The sequence below is a fragment of the Coregonus lavaretus genome, assembly GCF_964263955.1.
Source record: "Coregonus lavaretus genome assembly, contig: HAP1_SCAFFOLD_1024, whole genome shotgun sequence".
Lineage (NCBI taxonomy): Eukaryota > Metazoa > Chordata > Actinopteri > Salmoniformes > Salmonidae > Coregonus > Coregonus lavaretus.
This window is the reverse complement of record NW_028157886.1, coordinates 15,001-41,612: the sequence shown is the minus strand read 5'-3', so window position 1 is coordinate 41,612 and position 26,612 is coordinate 15,001. Positions and strand designations below refer to the sequence as shown.

Sequence of the window (26,612 nt, the reverse complement as noted above, 5' to 3'; positions counted from 1 at the left end):
ACTACCACTGGGACAGAGGACAGACTGTCACTACCACTGGGACAGACTGTCACTACCACTGGGACAGACTGTCACTACCACTGGGACAGACTGTCACTACCACTGGGACAGACTGTCACTACCACTGGGACAGACTGTCACTACCACTGGGACAGACTGTCACTACCACTGGGACAGACTGTCACTACCACTGGGACAGACTGTCACTACCACTGGGACAGACTGTCACTACCACTGGGACAGACTGTCACTACCACTGGGACAGACTGTCACTACCACTGGGACAGACTGTCACTACCACTGGGACAGATTCACTACCACTGGGACAGACTGTCACTACCACTGGGACAGACTGTCACTACCACTGGGACAGACTCACTACCACTGGGACAGACTGTCACTACCACTGGGACAGACTGTCACTACCACTGGGACAGACTCACTACCACTGGGACAGACTCACTACCACTGGGACAGACTGTCACTACCACTGGGACAGACTGTCACTACCACTAGGACAGACTGTCACTACCTCTAAAACCATCTAGTTGTATTATAACCCTCTGGATGATGAACTCCCTCTAAAACCATCTAGTTGTATTATAACCCTCTGGATGATGAACTCCCTCTAAAACCATCTAGTTGTATTAGTAAGCTCTCTTGTTTGACAATAGCCTGGCCCTTCACCATAAGCTTTCCCTCCAGATTCTGTTATTATCAATGTGATGCCTGTCTAGAGAAAATAAGTAATCCTACACTCTGTTTGAATAGCCTATCTGTGTCTGAAATGGTAGCCTATTCACTATATAGTGCACTACTTTTGAACAAAGCCCTATGGGCCCTGTTAATAAGTAGTGCACTAACAGATTTGAACCGAACTGAACGTGCGTCATCATTGTCACGACAGTCTTGATAAAGCTTTCTGTCTGAAGCTTTCTGTAACACCCTTGAAGTGGGAATGTGGTATAGTGATCTTATTCCAGGACATGATTTTCCCTGCTATATAACTTTGAACTCAGCAGGGGAGAACAGACATAAAGAATGCCATAGACCTTTGTAAAAACACATTAAAAATATTTCTCGCTGGAGTCAAACTATTAACCTTCTGCATAACAACAACAAAAAACGGTTAGGAAAACGGAGGCCTAATTTGAAAGGCAAATACTAAACCGAGGGAGGAGGAAAGAAAAGACTAGAGGTCATTGGACCAAACACATTCCATAGAAAGAAAAAGACCAGAGGTCATTGGACCAAACACATTCCATAGAAAGAAAAAGACCAGAGGTCATTGGACCAAACACGTTCCATAGAAAGAAAAGACTAGAGGTCATTGGACCAAACACGTTCCATAGAAAGAAAAGACTGGAGGTCATTGGACCAAACACGTTCCATAGAAAGAAAAAGACCAGAGGTCATTGGACCAAACACATTCCATAGAAAGAAAAAGACCAGAGGTCATTGGACCAAACACGTTCCATAGAAAGAAAAGACTGGAGGTCATTGGACCAAACACGTTCCATTGAAAGAAAAAGACCAGAGGTCATTGGACCAAACACGTTCCATAGAAAGAAAAGACCAGAGGTCATTGGACCAAACACATTCCATAGAAAGAAAAAGACCAGAGGTCATTGGACCAAACACGTTCCATAGAAAGAAAAGACCAGAGGTCATTGGACCAAACACGTTCCATAGAAAGAAAAGACTAGAGGTCATTGGACCAAACACGTTCCATAGAAAGAAAAGACTAGAGGTCATTGGACCAAACACGTTCCATAGAAAGAAAAAGACTAGAGGTCATTGGACCAAACACATTCCATAGAAAGAAAAAACTAGAGGTTATTGGACCAAACACGTTCCATAGAAAGAAAAAACCAGAGGTCATTGGACCAAACACGTTCCATAGAAAGAAAAAACCAGAGGTCATTGGACCAAACACATTCCATAGAAAGAAAAAACCAGAGGTCTTTGGACCAAACACGTTCCATAGAAAGAAAAGACCAGAGGTCATTGGACCAAACACGTTCCATAGAAAGAAAAGACTGGAGGTCATTGGACCAAACACGTTCCATAGAAAGAAAAGACCAGAGGTCATTGGACCAAACACGTTCCATAGAAAGAAAAGACTAGAGGTCATTGGACCAAACACGTTCCATAGAAAGAAAAGACCAGAGGTCATTGGACCAAACACGTTCCAGAGAAAGAAAAAGACCAGAGGTCATTGGACCAAACACATTCCATAGAAAGAAAAAACCAGAGGTCATTGGACCAAACACGTTCCATAGAAAGAAAAGACCAGAGGTCATTGGACCAAACACGTTCCATAGAAAGAAAAGACTGGAGGTCATTGGACCAAACACGTTCCATAGAAAGAAAAGACCAGAGGTCATTGGACCAAACACGTTCCATAGAAAGAAAAGACTAGAGGTCATTGGACCAAACACGTTCCATAGAAAGAAAAGACCAGAGGTCATTGGACCAAACACATTCCATAGAAAGAAAAAACCAGAGGTCATTGGACCAAACACGTTCCATAGAAAGAAAAGACCAGAGGTCATTGGACCAAACACGTTCCATAGAAAGAAAAGACTGGAGGTCATTGGACCAAACACGTTCCATAGAAAGAAAAGACCAGAGGTCATTGGACCAAACACGTTCCATAGAAAGAAAAGACTAGAGGTCATTGGACCAAACACGTTCCATAGAAAGAAAAGACCAGAGGTCATTGGACCAAACACGTTCCAGAGAAAGAAAAAGACCAGAGGTCATTGGACCAAACACGTTCCATAGAAAGAAAAAACCAGAGGTCATTGGACCAAACACGTTCCATAGAAAGAAAAAACCAGAGGTCATTGGACCAAACACGTTCCATAGAAAGAAAAGACTAGAGGTCATTGGACCAAACACGTTCCAGAGAAAGAAAAGACGCCAGCATATTATATCTCTGTTCACAGCAAAAACCACCAGTAATTCAGCAAATAATTAGTTTAATTTAAGAAATCTGTTCCCAAGTATTCCCACAAATACAGAAAGAGACTTGTGATGGTGTCTCAATGTGGCAGGCAGGTAGCTTAGTGTCTCAATGTCATCAAGGGATTATTATTGCTATTTTCAAATACAATCTATTTTTGGGGCAAAGTTGTGGTCAATTTTCAGTGTACAAATTATTATAATTATTTTCCGGACCCTCGACCTGAATCCGGTCTCCAGATGAATGTCTAAAGTGAGACGCAGGGTGAAAGGAAGGATGGGGACTGTTTCAAGTAGTAGCTATGTGTGTGTGTGTGTGTGTGTGTGTGTGTGTGTGTGTGTGTCTGTGTGTGTGTGTGTGTGTGTGTGTGTGTGTGTCTGTGTGTGTGTGTGTGTGTGTGTGTGTGTGTCTGTCTGTGTGTGTGTGTGTGTGTGTGTGTGTGTGTGTGTGTGCGTGCGTGCGTGCGTGCGTGCGTGCGTGCGTGCGTGCGTGCGTGCGTGCGTGCGTGCGTGCGTGCGTGCGTGCGTGCGTGTGTGTGTGTGTGTGCGTGTGTGTGTGTGTGTGTGTGTGCGCGTGTTTGAAGTGGTAGGAGCTCGCTGTGTGCCTGGGATGCATATTTAATGGTTGTTTTTTACTGAGTGTCTCTTCTCAGTGAAGTTAGCTGCAGTCAGTCTGCCTGTATCTCCCCTGGCTCTGGCAGGAGGCCACAGGGGAGTGGGGGGTAGGGCAGCTGAGGGAGTGTGTGTGTTTGTGTATCCCTGAGGGTTAGTGCTGGGCAGCTGGGAGCTCTCTGCTCTGACTACATCCCTTCACACACACACACACACACACACACACACACACACACACACACACACACACACACACACACACACACACACACACACACACTCCTGGTCTCCACTGGCAGCTGAGGCCCCTGAGGATCGGTTAGCTGTGAGCCACAAATGACCCTGACTGGCTCTCGTACAGCAGGGCTGCGTCCCAAAGGGAACGCTATTCCCTTTATAGTGCACTACTTTAGACCAGGGTCCATGGGGCATTTGGAGCTATTTTGGACGCATCCCAGGACAGAGCAGACAGTGCTTACAGTCTGCAAACAAATCACCAGCAGTAGACAGACAGACTAAAGGTCAAAGGCTGGTTCAGACAGACAGACAGACAGACAGACAGACAGTACACGGTCGACAGGCTAAAGGTCAAAGGCTGGTTCAGACAGACAGACAGACAGACAGACAGACAGACAGTACACGGTCGACAGGCTAAAGGTCATAAGCTGGTTCAGACAGACAGACAGACAGACAGTACACGGTCGACAGGCTAAAGGTCAAAGGCTGGTTCAGACAGACAGACAGATAGACAGACAGTACACGGTCGACAGGCTAAAGGTCATAGGCTGGTTCAGACAGACAGACAGACAGACAGACAGTACACGGTCGACAGGCTAAAGGTCAAAGGCTGGTTCAGACAGACAGAACACGGTCGACAGGCTAAAGGTCATAGGCTGGTTCAGACAGACAGACAAACAGACAGTACACGGTCGACAGGCTAAAGGTCATAGGCTGGTTCAGACAGACAGACAGACAGACAGTACACGGTCGACAGGCTAAAGGTCAAAGGCTGGTTCAGACAGACAGACAGACAGACAGTACACGGTCGACAGGCTAAAGGTCATAGGCTGGTTCAGACAGACAGACAGATAGACAGACAGTACACGGTCGACAGGGTAAAGGACATAGGCTGGTTCAGACAGACAGTATTTAACCAGGATAGTCCACTCAGTAATAATTACCACTGTTTTCCAGGGTATCGTCTTCAACAATCAGTATCCTCTGTTTTTTTCTAGAAAGGCAGTGAAGGCCGTAAGAAGGGAGGAGAGAGACAGAAGTCTAAAAAGGTATTTCAGAGAAGAGGAGGTCACCATTGTTGAGATGAATCACAGCTAACAATAATCAGGACCCTGGAATGAGCCATGCAGTCTCTCCTCTGATCAGCCATATTGCTGCCTGTTGCTAGGCAGATGTGCAACGTGACAGAACCACCAGAGATTGGTCATCACGCGCACACACACACACACACACACACACACAGTCTTGTACAACTAACCGTGTGGAGATAGACAATTCAGTCCCATTCAAAATCCTATTTTTACTAACTCCTAAACCTAAACCTAAACCTAAACCTAAACCTAAACCTAAACCTAACCCTAACACTAATTCTAACCTTAACCCTAAACACCCTAGAAATAGCATTTGACCTTGTAGGGACTAACAAAATGTCCCCAGTTGGTTAATGTTTTGTTCGGTTACTATTCTTGTGGGGACTTCTGGACTTCAAGTATAGTTAAACACATGCACTCACTCAAACACACACACACACACACACACACACACACACACACACACACACACACACACAGCCTGAGGGTGCGGTGACCTCACCTCAACACCATGTCCTTGCCAGTGTCTTTGTCTGGTGTGGCAGTCTGCTGGTCTGTGTGTGTTCACTGTGTGTGTTCACTGTGTGTGTGTGTCTATATGTGTGTGTAGGTAAGAGAGAGAGAGAGGTCAGAGGTCAGCAGTCTCATCGCCCACACACATCTGGGCAAACTGCAACCTCCAGGGACATGCCATCACTACTGTGTCGGTCTGTGTACCTGAGAGATGTCCATGACAGCATCACAGCTGAGAGGTCGTGCGGAGGTCAGGTCGTTGAACCCCAGCAGGGTAGAGATGATCCCGTTCTGGTCAATTCGTCTAATCATGGTCCCGTCCACAAAGAAGATCACTCCATACTTATCCACTGTGATACCTGGTGGAGAGATGGAGGGTTGGAGGATGGAGGGATGGAGGGGTGGAGGATGGAGGGATGGAGGGGTGGAGGGATGGAGGGATGGAGGGGTGGAGGGATGGAGGGGTGGAGGGGTGGAGGGATGGAGGGGTGGAGGGGTGGAGGGATGGAGGGATGGAGGGGTGGAGGGGTGGAGGGGTAGAGGGATGGAGGGATGGAGGGGTGGAGGATGGAGGGGTGGAGGGATGGAGGGGTGGAGGGGTGGAGGGATGGAGGGGTGGAGGGGTAGAGGGATGGAGGGGTGGAGGGGTGGAGGGATGGAGGGGTGGAGGGGTGGAGGGGTAGAGGGATGGAGGGGTGGAGGGATGGAGGGGTAGAGGGATGGAGGGATGGAGGGATGGAGGGGTGGAGGGATGGAGGATGGAGGGATGGAGGGGTGGAGGATGGAGGGGTGGAGGGGTGGAGGGGTGGAGGGATGGAGGGGTGGAGGGGTGGAGGGATGGAGGGGTGGAGGGGTAGAGGGATGGAGGGGTGGAGGGATGGAGGGGTGGAGGGGTGGAGGGATGGAGGGATGGAGGGGTCGAGGGGTGGAGGGGTGGAGGGATGGAGGGGTGGAGGGATGGAGGGGTGGAGGGGTGGAGGGATGGAGGGGTGGAGGGGTGGAGGGATGGAGGGATGGAGGGGTGGAGGGATGGAGGGGTGGAGGGATGGAGGGGTGGAGGGGTGGAGGGGTGGAGGGATGGAGGGATGGAGGGGTGGGGGGATGGAGGGATGGAGGGGTGGAGGGGTGGAGGGATGGAGGGGTGGAGGAGATGGAGGGGTGGGGGGATGGAGGGATGGAGGGGTGGAGGGGTGGAGGGATGGAGGGATGGAGGGGTGGAGGGATGGAGGGGTGGAGGGGTAGAGGGGTGGAGGGGTGGAGGGGTGGAGGGGTGGGACATTGTTAGTTCTAAGTACATTTCTACTGGTACTATTACATTGTTGCAATACATGTGCTTTTATTACAGTTGTTGATTTATGGTCAGTTTATGTTTTATCTATTGTAAATCAATGTACTTTGTACTTACTGTAAGTGTAAGGTGCATTGTATTGCACTAGCTTTTTATGAAATGTGCTAAATAAACAAAAACAGTTTGATTTGATTGATCTACAGTGGGGAAAAAAAGTATTTAGTCAGCCACCAATTGTGCAAGTTCTCCCACTTAAAAAGATGAGAGAGGCCTGTAATTTTCATCATAGGTACACGTCAACTATGACAGACAAATTGAGGAAAAAAAATCCAGAAAATCACATTGTAGGATTTTTAATGAATTTATTTGCAAATTATGGTGGAAAATAAGTATTTGGTCACCTACAAACAAGCAAGATTTCTGGCTCTCACAGACCTGTAACTTATTCTTTAAGAGGCTCCTCTGTCCTCCACTCGTTACCTGTATTAATGGCACCTGTTTGAACTTGTTATCAGTATAAAAGACACCTGTCCACAACCTCAAACAGTCACACTCCAAACTCCACTATGGCCAAGACCAAAGAGCTGTCAAAGGACACCAGAAACAACATTGTAGACCTGCTCCAGGCTGGGAAGACTGAATCTGCAATAGGTAAGCAGCTTGGTTTGAAGAAATCAACTGTGGGAGCAATTATTAGGAAATGGAAGACATACAAGACCACTGATAATCTCCCTCGATCTGGGGCTCCACGCAAGATCTCACCCCGTGGGGTCAAAATGATCACAAGAACGGTGAGCAAAAATCCCAGAACCACACGGGGGGACCTAGTGAATGACCTGCAGAGAGCTGGGACCAAAGTAACAAAGCCTACCATCAGTAACACACTACGCCGCCAGGGACTCAAATCATGCAGTGCCAGACGTGTCCCCCTGCTTAAGCCAGTACATGTCCAGGCCCGTCTGAAGTTTGCTAGAGTGCATTTGGATGATCCAGAAGAGGATTGGGAGAATGTCATATGGTCAGATGAAACCAAAATAGAACTTTTAGGTAAAAACTCAACTCGTCGTGTTTGGAGGACAAAGAATGCTGAGTTGCATCCAAAGAACACCATACCTACTGTGAAGCATGGGGGTGGAAACATCTTGCTTTGGGGCTGTTTTTCTGCAAAGGGACCAGGACGACTGATCCGTGTAAAGGAAAGAATGAATGGGGCCATGTATCGTGAGATTTTGAGTGAAAACCTCCTTCCATCAGCAAGGGCATTGAAGATGAAACGTGGCTGGGTCTTTCAGCATGACAATGATCCCAAACACACCGCCCGGGCAACGAAGGAGTGGCTTCGTAAGAAGCATTTCAAGGTCCTGGAGTGGCCTAGCCAGTCTCCAGATCTCAACCCCATAGAAAATCTTTGGAGGGAGTTGAAAGTCTGTGTTGCCCAGCGACAGCCCCAAAACATCACTGCTCTAGAGGAGATCTGCATGGAGGAATGGGCCAAAATACCAGCAACAGTGTGTGAAAACCTTGTGAAGACTTACAGAAAACGTTTGACCTGTGTCATTGCCAACAAAGGGTATATAACAAAGTATTGAGAAACTTTTGTTATTGACCAAATACTTATTTTCCACCATAATTTGCAAATAAATTCATTAAAAATCCTACAATGTGATTTTCTGGAGAAAAACTATCTCATTTTGTCTGTCATAGTTGACGTGTACCTATGATGAAAATTACAGGCCTCTCTCATCTTTTTAAGTGGGAGAACTTGCACAATTGGTGGCTGACTAAATACTTTTTTTCCCCACTGTATGTTGCTATTGGTCAGACTGTATTGGCAGCTATTGGTCAGACTGTATTGGCTGCTATAGGTCAGACTGTATTGGCTGCTATTGGTCAGACTGTATTGGCTGCTATTGGTCAGACTGTATTGGCTGCTATTGGTCAGACTGTATTGGCTGCTATAGGTCAGACTGTATTGGCTGCTATTGGTCAGACTGTATTGGCTGCTATTGGTCAGACTGTATTGGCTGCTATTGGTCAGACTGCATTGGCTGCTATAGGTCAGACTGTATTGGCTGCTATTGGGGTATTCAGACTGTATTGGCTGCTATAGGGGTATTCAGACTGTATTGGTTGCTATAGGGGTATTCCGACTATTGGTTGCTATAGGGGTATTCCGACTATTGGTTGCTATAGGGGTATTCCGACTATTGGTTGCTATAGGGGTATTCCGACTATTGGTTGCTATAGGGGTATTCCGACTATTGGTTGCTATAGGGGTATTCCGACTATTGGTTGCTATAGGGGTATTCCGACTATTGGTTGCTATAGGGGTATTCCGACTATTGGTTGCTATAGAGGTATTCCGACTATTGGTTGCTATAGGGGTATTCAGACTATTGGTTGCTATAGGGGTATTCAGACTATTGGTTGCTATAGGGGTATTCAGACTATTGGTTGCTATAGGGGTATTCCGACTGTATTGGCTGCTATAAACCCTGTAAACAGACATGGAGGTCCTGGTGAATCACAATACTTTGTAAACAGACATGGAGGTCCTGGTGAATTACAATTATCTGTTCCCAGTTGTTCCCTGATGAAAGGCTTTCTGGGCAGTGGGCTTGTTTCAGGGTTATTTGTGAACGTGATGAATCACTGTGTGTGTGTGTGTGTGTGGGGGGGGGCTCTCAGGTCTACAAACACACACACACACACACACACACACACACACACACTGCTTAACGCTTCCTGATCCTCCACTCCTTTTTCAAGGTTCAGAGAGGGCTGGCTGTTTGTAGGCCTGAGAGAGAGAGAACATGTTATCCAATATAATCCAATGTGTCAAACATGAAGTGTATTGATCTGGTCTAATCCAGCTATGTTTAACCCATCAGTAACCTTGAACTAGCAGTAACCTTACACTGAAGTCTACCCGACCATATCAGTAGTTTCGGAGTGTAAGGGAATCAACCACATGACATGGTTGGTCCTCTGTAGCTCAATTGGTAGAGCACGGCGCTCATAACGCCAGGGTAGTGGGTTCGATTCCCGGGACCACCCATACCTAAAAAAGTATGCACGATGACTGTAAGTCGCTTTGGATAAAAGCGTCTGCTAAATGGCATATTATATGATCTTTCAACAGTCCTTTTTTCCGGCTCCAATATGCACCTCCTGTGTTGTGTTATATGTAATGTAATAACCATACCTTGTGGGTTGGTGAGCGTTGCCTCCACAACCACTTGTTTTATGATATAGTTAGGTTACACTCTTGGGAAAAAGGGTTCCGAAAGGATTCTTCGGCTGTCCCCATAGGAGAACACTTATTTTGGTTCCAGGTATAACTCTTTTGGGTTCCATTTAGAACCCTCTATGTAAAGGATTCTACCTGGAACCAAAAAGGGTTCTACCTGGAACCAAAAAGGGTTCTTCAAAGGGTTCTCCTACCGGGGACATCCGAATAACCATTTTAGGTTCTAGACAGCACCTTTTCTTTCTAAGAGTGTAGGTTAATGCTTGCTTCGGCAGCACATATACTACAATTGGAACGATACAGAGGAGATTAGCATGGCCCCTGCGCAAGGATGACATGCAAATTCGTGAAGCGTTCCTTTTTTTAACCTGGGATAGGATAAAGTAATCCTTCTACCCCCCCCTTCCCCACCCCCCCTTCCCCCACCCCACCCCCCCAAAAAAACAAAAAAACATTGTAAAGTGGTTGTCCCACTGGCTATAAGGTGAATGCACCAATTTGTAAGTCGCTCTGGATAAGAGCGTCTGCTAAATGACGTAAATGTAAAAATGTTAATGTAAATGTTAATATTTATGTGATGTCCATACCTCGTGGGTTGGTGAGCGTTGCCTCCACAGCCTTGCCCCCATCTCCACACCGTGTCTCGTCGTAGGGCAGACACTGGTCTCCAGTCCCCGCCACCAGCTCCAGGTTCTTGGCCACGTCTTTCACGGCGCTCAGAGACTTCACCTTGAACACCTTCCTACTGCTGGTGTCTGACAGGTAGACGGCCCCGGACACAGGACTACTGGCCAGGTAGTACTTATGGGCCGGGCTGTTGCTGGAGGGACGAGTGAGAAAAGGGAAGATCATCAGTCAAGCTGGGAGGGATGCAATGCCTTCAATAGAACTACTACCTAATATCTGGATGTATCCCAAATAGCACCCACATTCCCTTTATGGGCCCTGTTCAAAGGTAGTATCCCTACAGTGCCTTGAGAAAGTATTCACACCCCTCAACTTTTTTTTTTTTTATACACATTTTGTTGTGTTACAGGGTGGGATTAACATTTATTTAATTGTCATATTTTGGTAAACGATCTACAAAGGATACTCTGTAATGTCAAAGTGGAAGAAACATTCTAACATTTGTAAAAGATTTATGAAAATAAAACACTGCTATACAGTTGAAGTCGGAAGTTTACATACACTTTAGCCAAATACATTTAAACTCAGTTTTTCACAATTCCTGACATTTAATCCTAGTAAAAAAGTCCCTGTCTTAGGTCAGTTAGGATCACCACTTTATTTTAAGAATGTGAAATGTCAGAATAATAGTAGAGAGAATGATTTATTTCAGCTTTTATTTCTTTCATCACATTCCCAGTGGGTCAGAAGTTTACATACACTCAATTAGTATTTGGTAGCATTGCCTTTAAATTGTTTAACTTTGGTCAAACGTTTCGGGTAGCCTTCCACAAGCTTCCCACAATAAGTTGGGTGAATTTTGGCCCATTCCTCCTGACAGAGCTGGTGTAACTGAGTCAGGTTTGTAGGCCTCCTTGCTCGCACACACTTTTTAAGTTCTGCCCACACATTTTCTATAGATGGAGGTCAGTGCTTTGTGATGGCCACTCCAATACCTTGACTTTGTTGTCCTTAAGCCATTTTGCCACAACTTTGGAAGTATGCTTGGGGTCATTGTCCATTTGGAAGACCCATTTGGGACCAAGATTTCACTTCCTGACTGATGCTGCCACCCCGCGCTTCACGGTTGGGATGGTGTTCTTCGGCTTGCAAGACACCCCTTTTTCCTCCTAACATAACGATGGTCATTATGGCCAAACAGTTCTATTTTTGTTTCATCAGACCAGAGGACATTTCTCCAAAAAGTACGATCTTTGTCCCCATGTGCAGTTGCAAACCGTAGTCTGGCTTTTTTATGGCGGTTTTGGAGCATTGGCTTCTTCCTTGCTGAGCGGCCTTTCAGGTTATGTCGATATAGGACTCGTTTTACTGTGGATATAGATACTTTTGTACCTGTTTCCTCCAGCATCTTCACAAGGTCCTTTGCTGTTGTTCTGGGATTGATTTGCACTTTTCGCACCAAAATACGTTCATCTCTAGGAGACAGAATGCGTCTCCTTCCTGAGCGGTATGACGGCTGCGTGGTCCAATGGTGTTTATAGTTGCGTACTATTGTTTGTACAGATGAACGTGGTACCTTCAGGCGTTTGGAAATTGCTCCCAAGGATGAGCCAGACTTGTGGAGGTCTACAATTATTTTTCTGAGGTCTTGGCTGATTTATTTTCATTTTCCCATGATGTCAAGCAAAGAGGCACTGAGTTTGAAGGTAGGCCTTGAAATACATCCACAGGTACACCTCCAATTGACTCAAATTATGTCAATTAGCTTATCAGAAGCATCTAAAGTCATTACATTATTTTCTGGAATTTTCCAAGCTGTTTAAAGGCACAGTCAACTTAGTGTATGTAAACTTCTGACCCACTGGAATTGTGATACAGTGAATTATAAGTGAAATAATCTGTCTGTAAACAATTGTTGGAAAGATTACTTGTGTCATGCACAAAGTAGATGTCCTAACCGACTTGCCAAAACTATAGTTTGTTAACAAGAAATGTGTGTAGTGGTTGAAAAACTAGTTTTAATGACTCCAACCTAAGTGTATGTAAACTTCCAACTTCAACTGTATCTTGATTACATAAGCATTCAACCCCCTGAGTCAATGCATGTTAGAAACACCTTTGGCAGTGATTACAGCTGTGCGTCTTTCTGGGTAAGTCTCTAAGAGCTTTGGACACCAGGATTGTACAATATTTGCACATTATTCTTAAAAAAATTCTTCAAGCTCTGTCAAGTTGGTTGTTGATCATTGCAGACAGCCATTTTCAAGTCTTGCCATAGATTTTTAAGCCAATTTAAATCAAAACTGTAAATAAGCAACTCAGGAACATTCAATGTCGTCTTGGTAAGTAACTTCAGTGTATATTTGGCCTTGTGTTTTAGGTTATTGTCCTGCTGAAAGGTGAATTTGTCTCCCAGTGTCTGTTGGAAAGCAGACTGAACCAGGTTTTCTTCTAGCATTTTGCCTGTGCTTAGATCTATTCAGTTTATTTTTATCCTAAAAACTCTCTAGTCCTTGCCGATGACAAGCATACCCATAACATGATGCAGTCACCACTATGCTTGAAAATATGAAGAGTGGTACTCAGTGATGTGTTGTGTTGGATTTGCTCCAAACATAATGCTTTGTATTCAGGACATTGCCACAATTTTTGCAGTTTTACTTTAGTGCCTTGTTGCAAACAGGATGCATCTTTTGGAATATTTTATTTCTGTACATGCTTCCTTCTTTTCACTCTGTCATTTAGGTTAGTATTGTGGAGTAACTACATTGTTGTTGCTCCATCCTCAGTTTTCTCCTATCACAGCCATTAAACTCTGTAACTGGTTTAAAGTCACCATTGGCCTCATGGTGAAATCCCTGCGCCTGTATCTTTGTAGTGACTGGGTGAATTGATACACCATCCAAAGTGTAATTAACAATTTGCTCAAAGGGATATTCAATGTCAGATTTTTTATTTTTACCCATCTACCAATAGGTGCCCTTCTTTGCGAAGATTTGGAAAACCTCCCTGGTCTTTGTGGTTGAAATATCTGTTTGAAATCCACTGCTCGACTGAGGGACCTTACATATAATTGTATGTGTGGGGTACAGAGATGAAGTACTCATTCAAAAATAATGTTAAACACTATTATTGCACACAGAGTGAGTCCATGCAACTTATTATGTGACTTGTTAAGCACATTTTTACTCCTGAACTTATTAGAGGTTGAATACTTGTTGTCTCAAGACATTTCATCTTTTCATTTTTAATTAATTTGTAAAAGATTCTAAAAACATAATTGCACTTTGACATTATGTGGTATTGTGTTGTAGGCCAGTGACACAAAATCTCAATTTAATCCATTTAAATTCAGGCTGTAACACAAAAAATATGGAAAAAGTCAAGGGGTGTTAATACTTTCTAAAGGCATAGGGTGCCATTTACAGATGTAGGATCTTCATTTGATCACCCCGTTTGCAGGAAATGTAAAACTTGTAGTGCATTAGAGGGTTAAAAAGGCTTCTGAAGTTTGTAATTTCCACTTTGACATTTCAGACTTGATTTTTACAATACAAAAAAATGTATCAACCCCTACAAAAATTTCTATTATAGTCCACATAATAATTCACATTTCTGTTGCTTCAAGATTATTTTCCTGCTGTAGTAAACTAGCTCAAATTAAGATCCTACGTCTGTACGAAAGCAGCCACAATGTAAGAATGGATGGATTTAGGAACTCATACAGTAGGATGATGAAATACATAGGAGGTAACTCACAGTGTGAATGAAGGACAGATAGGAGGTAACTCACAGTGTGAATGAAGGACGGATAGGAGGTAACTCACAGTGTGAATGAAGGACAGATAGGAGGTAACTCACAGTGTGAATGAAGGACAGATAGGAGGTAACTCACAGTGTGAATGAAGGACAGCAAACCATGAAATATAAAAGAAAATAAACAAAAAAACGTGACATATACCTGAAGTTACACTTGGAATTGATTTACTACACAACGCTGCTGCGTGTGGCCTGAGAAGAGCCTGAATACAGTGTATCAGCTGCTGCGTGTGGCCTGAGAAGAGCCTGAATACAGTGTATCAGCTGCTGCGTGTGGCCTGAGAAGAGCCTGAATACAGTGTATCAGCTGCTGCGTGTGGCCTGAGAAGAGCCTGAATACAGTGTATCAGCTGCTGCGTGTGGCCTGAGAAGAGCCTGAATACAGTGTATCAGCTGCTGCGTGTGGCCTGAGAAGAGCCTGAATACAGTGTATCAGCTGCTGCGTGTGGCCTGAGAAGAGCCTGAATACAGTGTATCAGCTGCTGCGTGTGGCCTGAGAAGTGCCTGAATACAGTGTATCAGCTGCTGCGTGTGGCCTGAGAAGTGCCTGAATACAGTGTATCAGCTGCTGCGTGTGGCCTGAGAAGAGCCTGAATACAGTGTATCAGCTGCTGCGTGTGGCCTGAGAAGAGCCTGAATACAGTGTATCTAGCGGCTACCTGTACTGTGGCTGTGTTTCATACAGCACCCCCTTGGGACTCTCTTATGGAGACATGATCTGCATCCCAAATGGCACCTTATTCCCTTTCTAGTGCACTACTTTTGACCAGGGCCCATAGGGGAACGGGGTGACCGAATATACAACTGAGCTGAACGGCCAAAATCCAAACACATCATGCCCCCTCCAAGACCGAAGAAAGAGCAGCCCAGCTACAAGCCAGCTAGCTACTCTATTAAACGCCAGCTAGCTACTCTATTAAACGCCAGCTAGCTATTCTATTAAACACCATCTAGCTACTCTATTAAACACCAGCTAGCTACTCTATTAAACACCAGCTAGCTACTCTATTAAACACCAGCCAGCTATTCTATTAAACACCATCTAGCTACTCTATTAAACACCAGCTAGCTACTCTATTAAACACCAGCCAGCTACTCTATTAAACACCAGCTAGCTACTCTATTAAACACCAGCTAGCTACTCTATTAAACACCAGCTAGCTACTCTATTAAACACCAGCTAGCTACTCTATTAAACACCAGCCAGCTACTATATTAAACACGAGCTAGCTACTCTATTAAACACCAGCTAGCTACTCTATTAAACACCAGCTAGCTACTCTATTAAACACCAGCTAGCTACTCTATTAAACACCAGCTAGCTACTCTATTAAACACCAGCCAGCTACTATATTAAACACGAGCTAGCTACTCTATTAAACACCAGTTAGCTACTCTATTAAACACCAGCCAGCTACTATATTAAACACGAGCTAGCTACTCTATTAGACACCAGCCAGCTACTCTATTAAACACCAGCTAGCTACTCTATTAAACACCAGCTAGCTACTCTATTAAACACCAGCCAGCTACTCTATTAAACACCAGCCAGCTACTCTATTAAACACGAGCAAGCTACTCTATTAAACACCAGCTAGCTACTCTATTAAACACCAGCTAGCTACTCTATTAAACACCAGCTAGCTACTCTATTAAACACCAGCCAGCTACTCTATTAAACACCAGCCAGCTACTCTATTAAACACGAGCAAGCTACTCTATTAAACACCAGCTAGCTACTCTATTAAACACCAGCTAGCTACTCTATTAAACACCAGCTAGCTACTCTATTAAACACCAGCCAGCTACTCTAATAAACACCAGCTAGCTACTCTATTAAACACCAGCTAGCTACTCTATTAAACACCAGCTAGCTACTCTATTAAACACCAGCTAGCTACTCTATTAAACACCAGCTAGCTACTCTATTAAACACCAGCTAGCTACTCTAATAAACACCAGCTAGCTACTCTATTAAACACCAGCTAGCTACTCTATTAAACACCAGCTAGCTACTCTATTAAACACCAGCTAGCTACTCTATTAAACACCATTGTGTGTGTGTCATCTATTAAACAGCGACCCCTACCCCTACCCTATCCTATCCATACCCTATACCTACCCTATCCCTACCCTACCCTACCATATACCTTACCCCTACCCTACCATATACCCTACCCTACCCTACCATATACCCAACCCCTACCCTACCCTATCCCTACTCCTACCCTACCCTACCCCTACCCTATCCCTACTCCTACCCTATATCCATATCTGTGAAAGACAGATAGATAGCATCTGAAGAGTGTTAAGTCAACTAATGTTGGGGTCGTAGGGTAACTATAGGTGAACTAATCACTATTGCTCTGCCACTGCTTTGGCTCTTAGACCAAATCAATACACCTGTTACAGACAGACAGGGGAAAAACTGATATTTTATAGTGAGCTCAAAGCGTTCTTGTCTTTTAAGAGGAGGTGATGAGTTGGAGCTAGTGGTAAAGAAGAAGGGAGAGGTGAGAGTAGTGAGGGGCTCAGATCTGCCAAACAGGATGATCATTACCCTGGCGTCCATCGTAACCTGTCTGTCAGCATGACATCATTCAAACAGGATTAAGACAGAACACACACACACACACACACACACACCCTCAAAACCAAAAATCCAACCTTGAGCTTCCAGCTTTCTGTGAGGCCGGGGAAGGGCGGCCGAGTGCCAGACCTGATATTCTCATGAGGCTTCGAGGTGCACAGCGGGACGAGTAGGTCTGTGGCACTGGCTGGCATCTCAAATGCCACCCTATTCCCTATAAAGTCAAAAGTAGTGCACTATATAGGGAATAGGGTGCCATTTGGCACGCTGCCACTGTCAGCTCCTGTACATAATTCTGAATGACAATTGACCTTCTGCTGTAGGGGCGATGACAGGGGCCTACAGAAAACCACAGGGCCAACCTGTCACTGTAGGGGCGATGACAGGGGCCTACAGGAAACCACAGGGCCAACCTGTCACTGTAGGGGCGATGACAGGGGCCTAGAGAAAACCACAGGGCCAACCTGTCACTGTAGGGGCGATGACAGGGGCCTACAGAAAACCACAGGGCCAACCTGTCACTGTCAGAACACTGACCAGTCTGACTGGGATTATTTTAGTCCACAGCCAAAACCGGTTTGGTCCTAGATGGGAACATGACTCCCCATACGGCAGGAGTAGGTCAAACCGGTTTGGTCCTAGATGGGAACATGACTCCCCATACGGCAGGAGTAGGTCAAACCGGTTTGGTCCTAGATGGGAACATGACTCCCCATACGGCAGGAGTAGGTCAAACCGGTTTGGTCCTACATGGGAACATGACTCCCCATACGGCAGGAGTAGGTCAAACCGGTTTGGTCCTACATGGGAACATGACTCCCCATACGGCAGGAGTAGGTCAAACCGGTTTGGTCCTAGATGGGAACATGACTCCCCATACGGCAGGAGTAGGTCAAACCGGTTTGGTCCTAGATGGGAACATGACTCCCCATACGGCAGGAGTAGGTCAAACCGGTTTGGTCCTAGATGGAAACATGACTCCCCATACGGCAGGAGTAGGTCAAACCGGTTTGGTCCTAGATGGAAACATGACTCCCCATACGGCAGGAGTAGGTCAAACCGGTTTGGTCCTAGATGGAAACATGACTCCCCATACGGCAGGAGTAGGTCAAACCGGTTTGGTCCTAGATGGGAACATGACTCCCCATACGGCAGGAGTAGGTCAAACCGGTTTGGTCCTAGATGGAAACATGACTCCCCATACGGCAGGAGTAGGTCAAACCGGTTTGGTCCTAGATGGGAACATGACTCCCCATACGGCAGGAGTAGGTCAAACCGGTTTGGTCCTACATGGAAACATGACTCCCCATACGGCAGGAGTAGGTCAAATAAAACTATGGCCCTCAATTCCTGGATAACTGCATAACCTCGCTCTCTCATAAAACTATGGCCCTCAATCCCTGGATCGATCCATCCATCCATTCCGTCCATCCATCCATCCATCCATCCATCCATCCATCCATCCATCCATCCATCCATCCATCCATCCATCCATCCATCCATCCATCCATCCATCCATCCATCCATCCATCCATCCATCCATCCATCCATCCATCCATCCATCCATCCATCCATCCATCCATCCATCCATCCAGGTTATCAGCCCTGGGTTGCATGCAGAACCAGCCTGGCCTGCAGAGTCCATGTAGTGTTGGAAACATGGACACGCAAACCATGAGGCAAATGCCCTGACCTTCAGCTACTTCCAGGACTGACTGACTCTCTGACTCTCTCTATATTCAGTGACAACGTCTAGTTTGTGGAGGATAATTGGATTTAGCTGCATGCTGGCATAGCTCAGTGTAGCCATGGAGGGGAAGGGGGCATAGCTGGAGCGGGTGGGGACATCCTTAGTGGGTGGGGTCACTGCACAGCGCAGCACACACAGGACGCACGCATGCACACAAACACAAACGCTGCAAAAATGATGATGGCGCCGAAGGGGATGGCTGCCGTTTTATGGACTCTTAACCAACCGTGCAATTTTGTGTGTTTTTTTCGCATTGTTTGTAACTTATTTTGTACACAATGTTGCTGCTACCGTCTCTTATGACCGAAAAGAGCTTCTGGACATCAGAACAGCGATTATCCACCTTGAACTGGACAAATCATTTTTCTTTAATGAGTTGGACGAGAGGGATTTGCTCCAGACAGAGCCCTCATCCGGAAGGAGATCGGGGCGCCTGGTAAGGAGCCGGCGACGAGTGGCTAATCTTCCTTTGCCATCGATACTATTGGCCAACTTACAATCGCTTGATAATAAAGTGGACCAACTACAGGCACGAATATCCTACCAACGGGACATTAAAAACTGTAATATCTTATGTTTCACCGAGTCGTGGCTGAACGAAGACATGAATAACATACAGTGGGGAAAAAAAGTATTTAGTCAGCCACCAATTGTGCAAGTTCTCCCACTTAAAAAGATTAGAGAGGCCTGTAATTTTCATCATAGGTACACGTCAACTATGACAGACAAAATGAGAAAAAAAAATCCAGAAAATCACATTGTAGGATTTCTAATGAATTTATTTGCAAATTATGGTGGAAAATAAGTATTTGGTCAATAACAAAAGTTTCTCAATACTTTGTTATATACCCTTTGTTGGCAATGACACAGGTCAAAAGTTTTCTGTAAGTCTTCACAAGGTTTTCACACACTGTTGCTGGTATTTCGGCCCATTCCTCCATGCAGATCTCCTCTAGAGCAGTGATGTTTTGGGGCTGTCGCTGGGCAACACAGACTTTCAACTCCCTCCAAAGATTTTCTATGGGGTTGAGATCTGGAGACTGGCTAGGCCACTCCAGGACCTTGAAATGCTTCTTACGAAGCCACTCCTTCGTTGCCCGGGCGGTGTGTTTGGGATCATTGTCATGCTGAAAGACCCAGCCACGTTTCATCTTCAATGCCCTTGCTGATGGAAGGAGGTTTTCACTCAAAATCTCACGATACATGGCCCCATTCATTCTTTCCTTTACACGGATCAGTCGTTCTGGTCCCTTTGCAGAAAAACAGCCCCAAAGCATGATGTTTCCACCCCCATGCTTCACAGTGGGTATGGTGTTCTTTGGATGCAACTCAGCATTCTTTGTCCTCCAAACACGACGAGTTGATTTTTTACCAAAAAGTTATATTTTGGTTTCATCTGACCATATGACATTCTCCCAATCCTCTTCTGGATCATCCAAATGCACTCTAGCAAACTTCAGACAGGCCTGGACATGTACTGGCTTAAGCAGGGGGACACGTCTGGCACTGCAGGATTTGAGTCCCTGGCGGCGTAGTGTGTTACTGATGGTAGGCTTTGTTACTTTGGTCCCAGCCCAGTGCAGGTCATTCACTAGGTCCCCCCGTGTGGTTCTGGGATTTTTGCTCACCGTTCTTGTGATCATTTTGACCCCACGGGGTGAGATCTTGCGTGGAGCCCCAGATCGAGGGAGATTATCTGTGGTCTTGTATGTCTTCCATTTCCTAATAATTGCTCCCACAGTTGATTTCTTCAAACCAAGCTGCTTACCTATTGCAGATTCAGTCTTCCCAGCCTGGTGCAGGTCTACAATTTTGTTTCTGGTGTCCTTTGACAGCTCTTTGGTCTTGGCCATAGTGGAGTTTGGAGTGTGACTGTTTGAGGTTGTGGACAGGTGTCTTTTATACTGATAATATCATAGGTACACGTCAACTATGACAGACAAATTGAGAAAAAAAAATCCAGAAAATCACATTGTAGGATTTTTAATGAATTTATTTGCAAATTATGGTGGAAAATAAATATTTGGTCACCTACAAACAAGCAAGATTTCTGGCTCTCACAGACCTGTAACTTCTTCTTTAAGAGGCTCCTCTGTCCTCCACTCGTTACCTTTATTAATGGCACCTGTTTGAACTTGTTATCGGTATAAAAGACACCTGTCCACAACCTCAAACAGTCACACTCCAAACTCCACTATGGCCAAGACCAAAGAGCTGTCAAAGGACACCAGAAACAAAATTGTAGACCTGCACCAGGCTGGGAAGACTGAATCTGCAATAGGTAAGCAACTTGGTTTGAAGAAATCAACTGCGGGAGCAATTATTAGGAAATGGAAGACATACAAGACCACTGATAATCTCCCTTGATCTGGGGCTCCACGCAAGATCTCACCCCGTGGGGTCAAAATGATCACAAGAACGGTGAGCAAAAATCCCAGAACCACACGGGGGGACCTAGTGAATGACCTGCACTGGGCTGGGACCAAAGTAACAAAGCCTACCATCAGTAACACACTACGCCGCCAGGGACTCAAATCCTGCAGTGCTAGATGTGTCCCCTTGCTTAAGCCAGTACATGTCCAGGCCCGTCTGAAGTTTGCTAGAGTGCATTTGGATGATCCAGAAGAGGATTGGGAGAATGTCATATGGTCAGATGAAACCAAAATAGAACTTTTTAGTAAAAACTCAACTCGTCGTGTTTGGAGGACAAAGAATGCTGAGTTGCATCCAAAGAACACCATACCTACTGTGAAGCATGGGGGTGGAAACATCATGCTTTGGGGCTGTTTTTCTGCAAAGCGACCAGGACGACTGATCCGTGTAAAGGAAAGAATGAATGGGGCCATGTATCGTGAGATTTTGAGTGAAAACCTCTTTCCATCAGCAAGGGCATTGAAGATGAAACGTAGCTGGGTCTTTCAGCATGACAATGATCCCAAACACACTGCCCGGACAACGAAGGAGTGGCTTCGTAAGAAGCATTTCAAGGTCCTGGAGTGGCCTAGCCAGTCTCCAGATCTCAACCCCATAGAAAATCTTTGTAGGGAGTTGAAAGTCCGTGTTGCCCAGCGACAGGCCCAAAACATTACTGCTCTAGAGGAGATCTGCATGGAGGAATGGGCCAAAATACCAGCAACAGTGTGTGAAAACCTTGTGAGGACTTACAGAAAACGTTTGACCTGTGTCATTGCCAACAAAGGGTATATAACAAAGTATTGAGAAACTTTTGTTATTGACCAAATACTTATTTTCCACCATAATTTGCAAATAAATTCATAAAAAATCCTACAATGTGATTTTCTGGATTTTTTTTTCTCATTTTGTCTGTCATAGTTGACGTGTACCTATGATGAAAATTACAGGCCTCTCTGATCTTCTTAAGTGGGAGAACTTGCACAATTGGTGGCTGACTAAATACTTTTTTCCCCCACTGTACATACCCCAACCAGAAGCCATGGATTACAGGTCACATCCGCACTGAGCTAAAGGGTAGAGCTGCCGCTTTCAAGGAGCGGGACTCTAACCCGAACGCTTATAAGAAATCCCGCTATGTCCTCCGACGAACCATCAACCAGGCAAAGAGTCAATACAGGACTAAGATTGAATCGTACTACACCAACTCCAAACGCTCGTCCAATGCTCGTCGGATGTGGCAGGGCTTGCAAACTATTACAGACTACAAAGGGAAGCACAGCTGTGAGCTGCCCAGTGACACAAGCCTACCAGACGAGCTAAATTACTTCTATGCTCGCTTCGAGGCAAGTAACACTAAAACATGCATGAGAGCATCAGCTGTTCCGGACGACTGTGTGATCACGCTCTCTGTAGCCGATGTGAGTAAGACCTTGAAACAGGTCAACATTCACAAAGCCACAGGGCCAGACGGATTACCAGGACGTGTACTCCGAGCATGCGCTGACCAACTGGCAAGTGTCTTCACTGACATTTTCAACCTCTCCCTGTCTGAGTCTGTAATACCAACATGTTTCAAGCAGACCTCCATAGTCCCCGTGCCCAAGAACACTAAGATAACCTGCCTAAATGACTACCGACCCGTAGCACTCACATATGTAGCCATGAAGTGCTTTGGAAGGCTGGTCATGGCTCACATCAACACCATTATCCCAGAAACCCTAGACCCACTCCAATTTGCATACCGCCACAACAGAACCACAGATGACGCAATCTCTATTGCGCTCCACACTGCCCTTTCACACCTGGACAAAGGACCACCTATGTGAGAATGCTATTCATTGACTACATCAACATTTACATTTTAGTAATTTAGCAGACGCTCTTATCCAGAGCAACTTACAGTTAGTGAGTGCATACATTTTCATACTGACTACAGCTCAGTGTTCAACACCATAGTGCCCTCAAAGCTCATCTCTAAGCTAAGGACCCTGGGACTAAACACCTCCCTCTGCAACTGGATCCTGGACTTCCTGACGGGCCGCCCCCAGGTGGTGAGGGTAGGTAACAACACATCCGCCAAGCTGATCCTCAACACGGGGGCCCCTCAGGGGTGCGTGCTCAGTCCCCTCCTGTACTCCCTGTTCACTAATGACTGCATGGCCAGGTAATACTCCAACACCATCATTAAGTTTGCCGATGACACAACAGTGGTAGGCCTGATCACCGACAACGATGAGACAGCCTATAGGGAGGAGGTCAGAGACCTGGCCGTGTGGTGCCAGGACAACAACCTCTCCCTCAACGTGACCAAGACAAAGGAGATGATTGTGGACTACAGGAAAAAGAAGAGGACTGAGCACGCCCCCCATTGTCATCGATGGGGCTGTAGTGGAACAGGTTGAGAGCTTCAAGTTCCTTGGTGTCCACATCACCAACAAACTAACATGGTCCAAGCACACCAAGACAGTCGTGAAGAGGGCACGACAAAACCTATTCCCCCTCAGGAGACTGAAAAGATTTGGCATGGGTCCTCAGATCCTCAAAAGGTTCTACAGCTGCACCATCGAGAGCATCCTGACTGGTTGCATCACCGCCTGGTATGGCAACTGCTCGGCCTCGACCGCAAGGCACTACAGAGGGTAGTGCGTACGGCCCAGTACATCACTGGGGCCAAGCTTCCTGCCATCCAGGACCTCTATACCAGGCAGTGTCAGAGGAAGGCCCTCAAAATTGTCAAAGACTCCAGCCACCCTAGTCATAGACTGTTCTCTCTGCTACCGCACGGCAAGCGATACCAGAGCGCCAAGTCTAGGTCCAAAAGGCTTCTTAACAGCTTCTACCCCCAAGCCATGAGACTCCTGAACAGCTAATTAAATGGCTACCCGGACTATTTGCATTGTCCACCCCCCTCCCACCCACTATTTTACGCTGCTGCTACTCTGTTTATTATCTATCCATAGTCACTTTAACTCTACCTACATGTACATATTACCTCAATTACCTCGACTAACCTGTGCCCCCTTCACATTGACTCGGTACCGGTACCCCATGTATATAGCCTCGCTATTGTTATTTTTACTGCTGCTCTTTAATTATTTGTTAGTTTTATTTAATATTATTGTATTTTTTTTTATTTTTTTTGTATTCTTTCTTAAAACTGCATTGTTGGTTAAGGGCTTGTAAGTAAGCATTTCACTGTAAGGTCTACAGCTGTTGTATTCGGCAACATGTGACATTTATTTATTTTTGATTTGCAGGACGCAAACAAACACAAACAAACAAACAAACAAACAAACAAAGCATCACGCATCCTAACTCTAATCCTAACCCTAACCCTAACCCTAACTATTTTTTTGGCTTTTCAGCTAACTAAGCAGCTAACTCTAACCCTAACTCTAATCCTAACCCTAACCCTAACTCTAACCCTAACCCTAACCCTAACTCTAATCCTAACCCTAACCCTAACTCTAACCCTAACCCTAACTCTGACCCTAATCCTAACCCTAACCCTAACCCTAATCCTAACTCTGTGAAGACAAAATAAATCCCTTCTGTCATGTTAATATGTGGCAGAGCTCTTCCTCTGTGGCCTAGCTCTCTGTCATGTTAATATGTGGCAGAGCTCTTCCTCTGTGGCCTAGCTCTCTGTCATGTTAATATGTGGCAGAGCTCTTCCTCTGTGGCCTAGCTCTCTGTCATGTTAATATGTGGCAGAGCTCTTCCTCTGTGGCCTAGCTCTCTGTCATGTTAATATGTGGCAGAGCTCTTCCTCTGTGGCCTAGCTCTCTGTCATGTTAATATGTGGCAGAGCTCTTCCTCTGTGGCCTAGCTCTCTGTCATGTTAATATGTGGCAGAGCTCTTCCTCTGTGGCCTAGCTCTCTGTCATGTTAATATGTGGCAGAGTTAGTGTGCGCGCTAGATATGGTAAGCAGCATTAGGATGGAGGCACACATACACACACATCACACCACTTTTCACACCACTCCTTTTGTCACTCTGTGTGTGACTGTCATCTCTAGCTAGAAGCATAACCCTGTGATAGAATATCAATGAAAAGCTCTTTAGCAGAGGAGAGGAGAGGAGAGGAGAGGAGAGGAGAGGAGAGGAGAGGAGAGGAGAGGAGAGGAGCTATTTAAAGCCTTCATAGAATGACTATCCCCAGAAATATCTGTTATAGCCAGCAGTGTGTTTGTGTGCTTTCAGAACACATAAAGCCATACAGCATGTGTTACGTACGTGCCGTGTCTCAGCAGAGCTCTTTTCAATATGGTTTCATAAATACAACAATGTACTATCAAACAAATTCAGTTCATTTTCACACACAGCAGTGGATCAATAAATACCTCCAAATGAGCCGTCACCCTAAGTACCTAAACTGAAAAGAACTAGCTGTGATCACATCCAGACAGTACTGTAGTTGGCATGCAGCACCAGCAGACATGGTGTGGGTCCCAAATGACACCCTATTCCATATATATATACACACTACTTTTAACCAGAGCCATATAGGACCTGGTCTAAAGTAGTGCACTATCAGGGAATAGGGGTGCCATTTTGGGACGCCCACACGTACTCTAACGTGAGTGGCTTACCTATGCCTGAAATCTTTATTTCTGCCAGAGTAAACCACAGACAGCAGAAAAAGAAAGGGAAATGTTAGTGAAGATTAGTAGATTAGTAATTAGCAAATAATTATGAATAAAACAATAGCAAAGAATTTCCACACTTTAAGATGTCTAACTCTAACATATACCAGGTCTTAAGTCTCTACCCCTCCAGCCTGTCTCCCTCTCCCTCTCCACCCCCCCCCCCCTCTCTACCCTACCCTCCAGCCTCTCTCCCTCTCCCTCTCCACCCCAGCCCTCTCTCCCTCTCCACCCCACCCCTCTCTCCCTCTCCACCCCAGCCCTCTCTCCCTCTCCACCCCAGCCCTCTCTCCCCTACCCTCCAGCCCTCTCTCCCTCTCCACCCCCCCCTCTCTACCCTACCCCTCCAGCCTCTCTCCCTCTCCCTCCCCACCCCACCCCTCTCTCCCCTACCCTCCAGCCCTCTCTCCCTCTCCACCCCACCCCTCTCTCCCCTACCCTCCAGCCCCTCTCACTCTCCACCCCCCCCCCTCTCTCCCTCTCCACCCCACCCCTCTCTCCCCTACCCTCCAGCCCCTCTCCTCCTCTCTCCCCCACCCTCTCCCCTACCCTCCAGCCTTCTCCCTCTCCCTCTCCCTCTCCACCCCCCCCCCTCTCTACCCTACCCTCCTTCTCTCTCCCTCTCCACCCCCCCCCCCTCTCTACCCTACCCCTCCAGCCTCTCTCCCTCTCCCTCTCCACCCCCCCCCTCTCTCCCCTACCCTCCAGCCTCTCTCCCTCTCCACCCCCCCCTCTCTACCCTACCCGTCCAGCCTCTCTCCCTCTCCCTCTCCACCCCCCCTCTCTCCCCTACCCTCCAGCCTCTC

The 26,612-nt window shown here is 46.0% G+C and overlaps 1 protein-coding gene across 1 annotated transcript in view; it reads right to left on the bottom strand.

Annotated features, from left to right (window-relative positions):
* The window catches only part of LOC311124672 (teneurin-4-like), a gene marked incomplete at both ends in the record, with an annotated part of 140,040 nt that overhangs the window by 98,817 nt on the left and 14,611 nt on the right, over nucleotides 1–26,612 (bottom strand). The window contains 3 exon segments of the mRNA XM_084198778.1: nucleotides 5,625–5,779; nucleotides 10,546–10,778; nucleotides 25,753–25,773. Coding sequence (XP_084054904.1) covers nucleotides 5,625–5,779; nucleotides 10,546–10,778; nucleotides 25,753–25,773 — 409 coding nt within the window.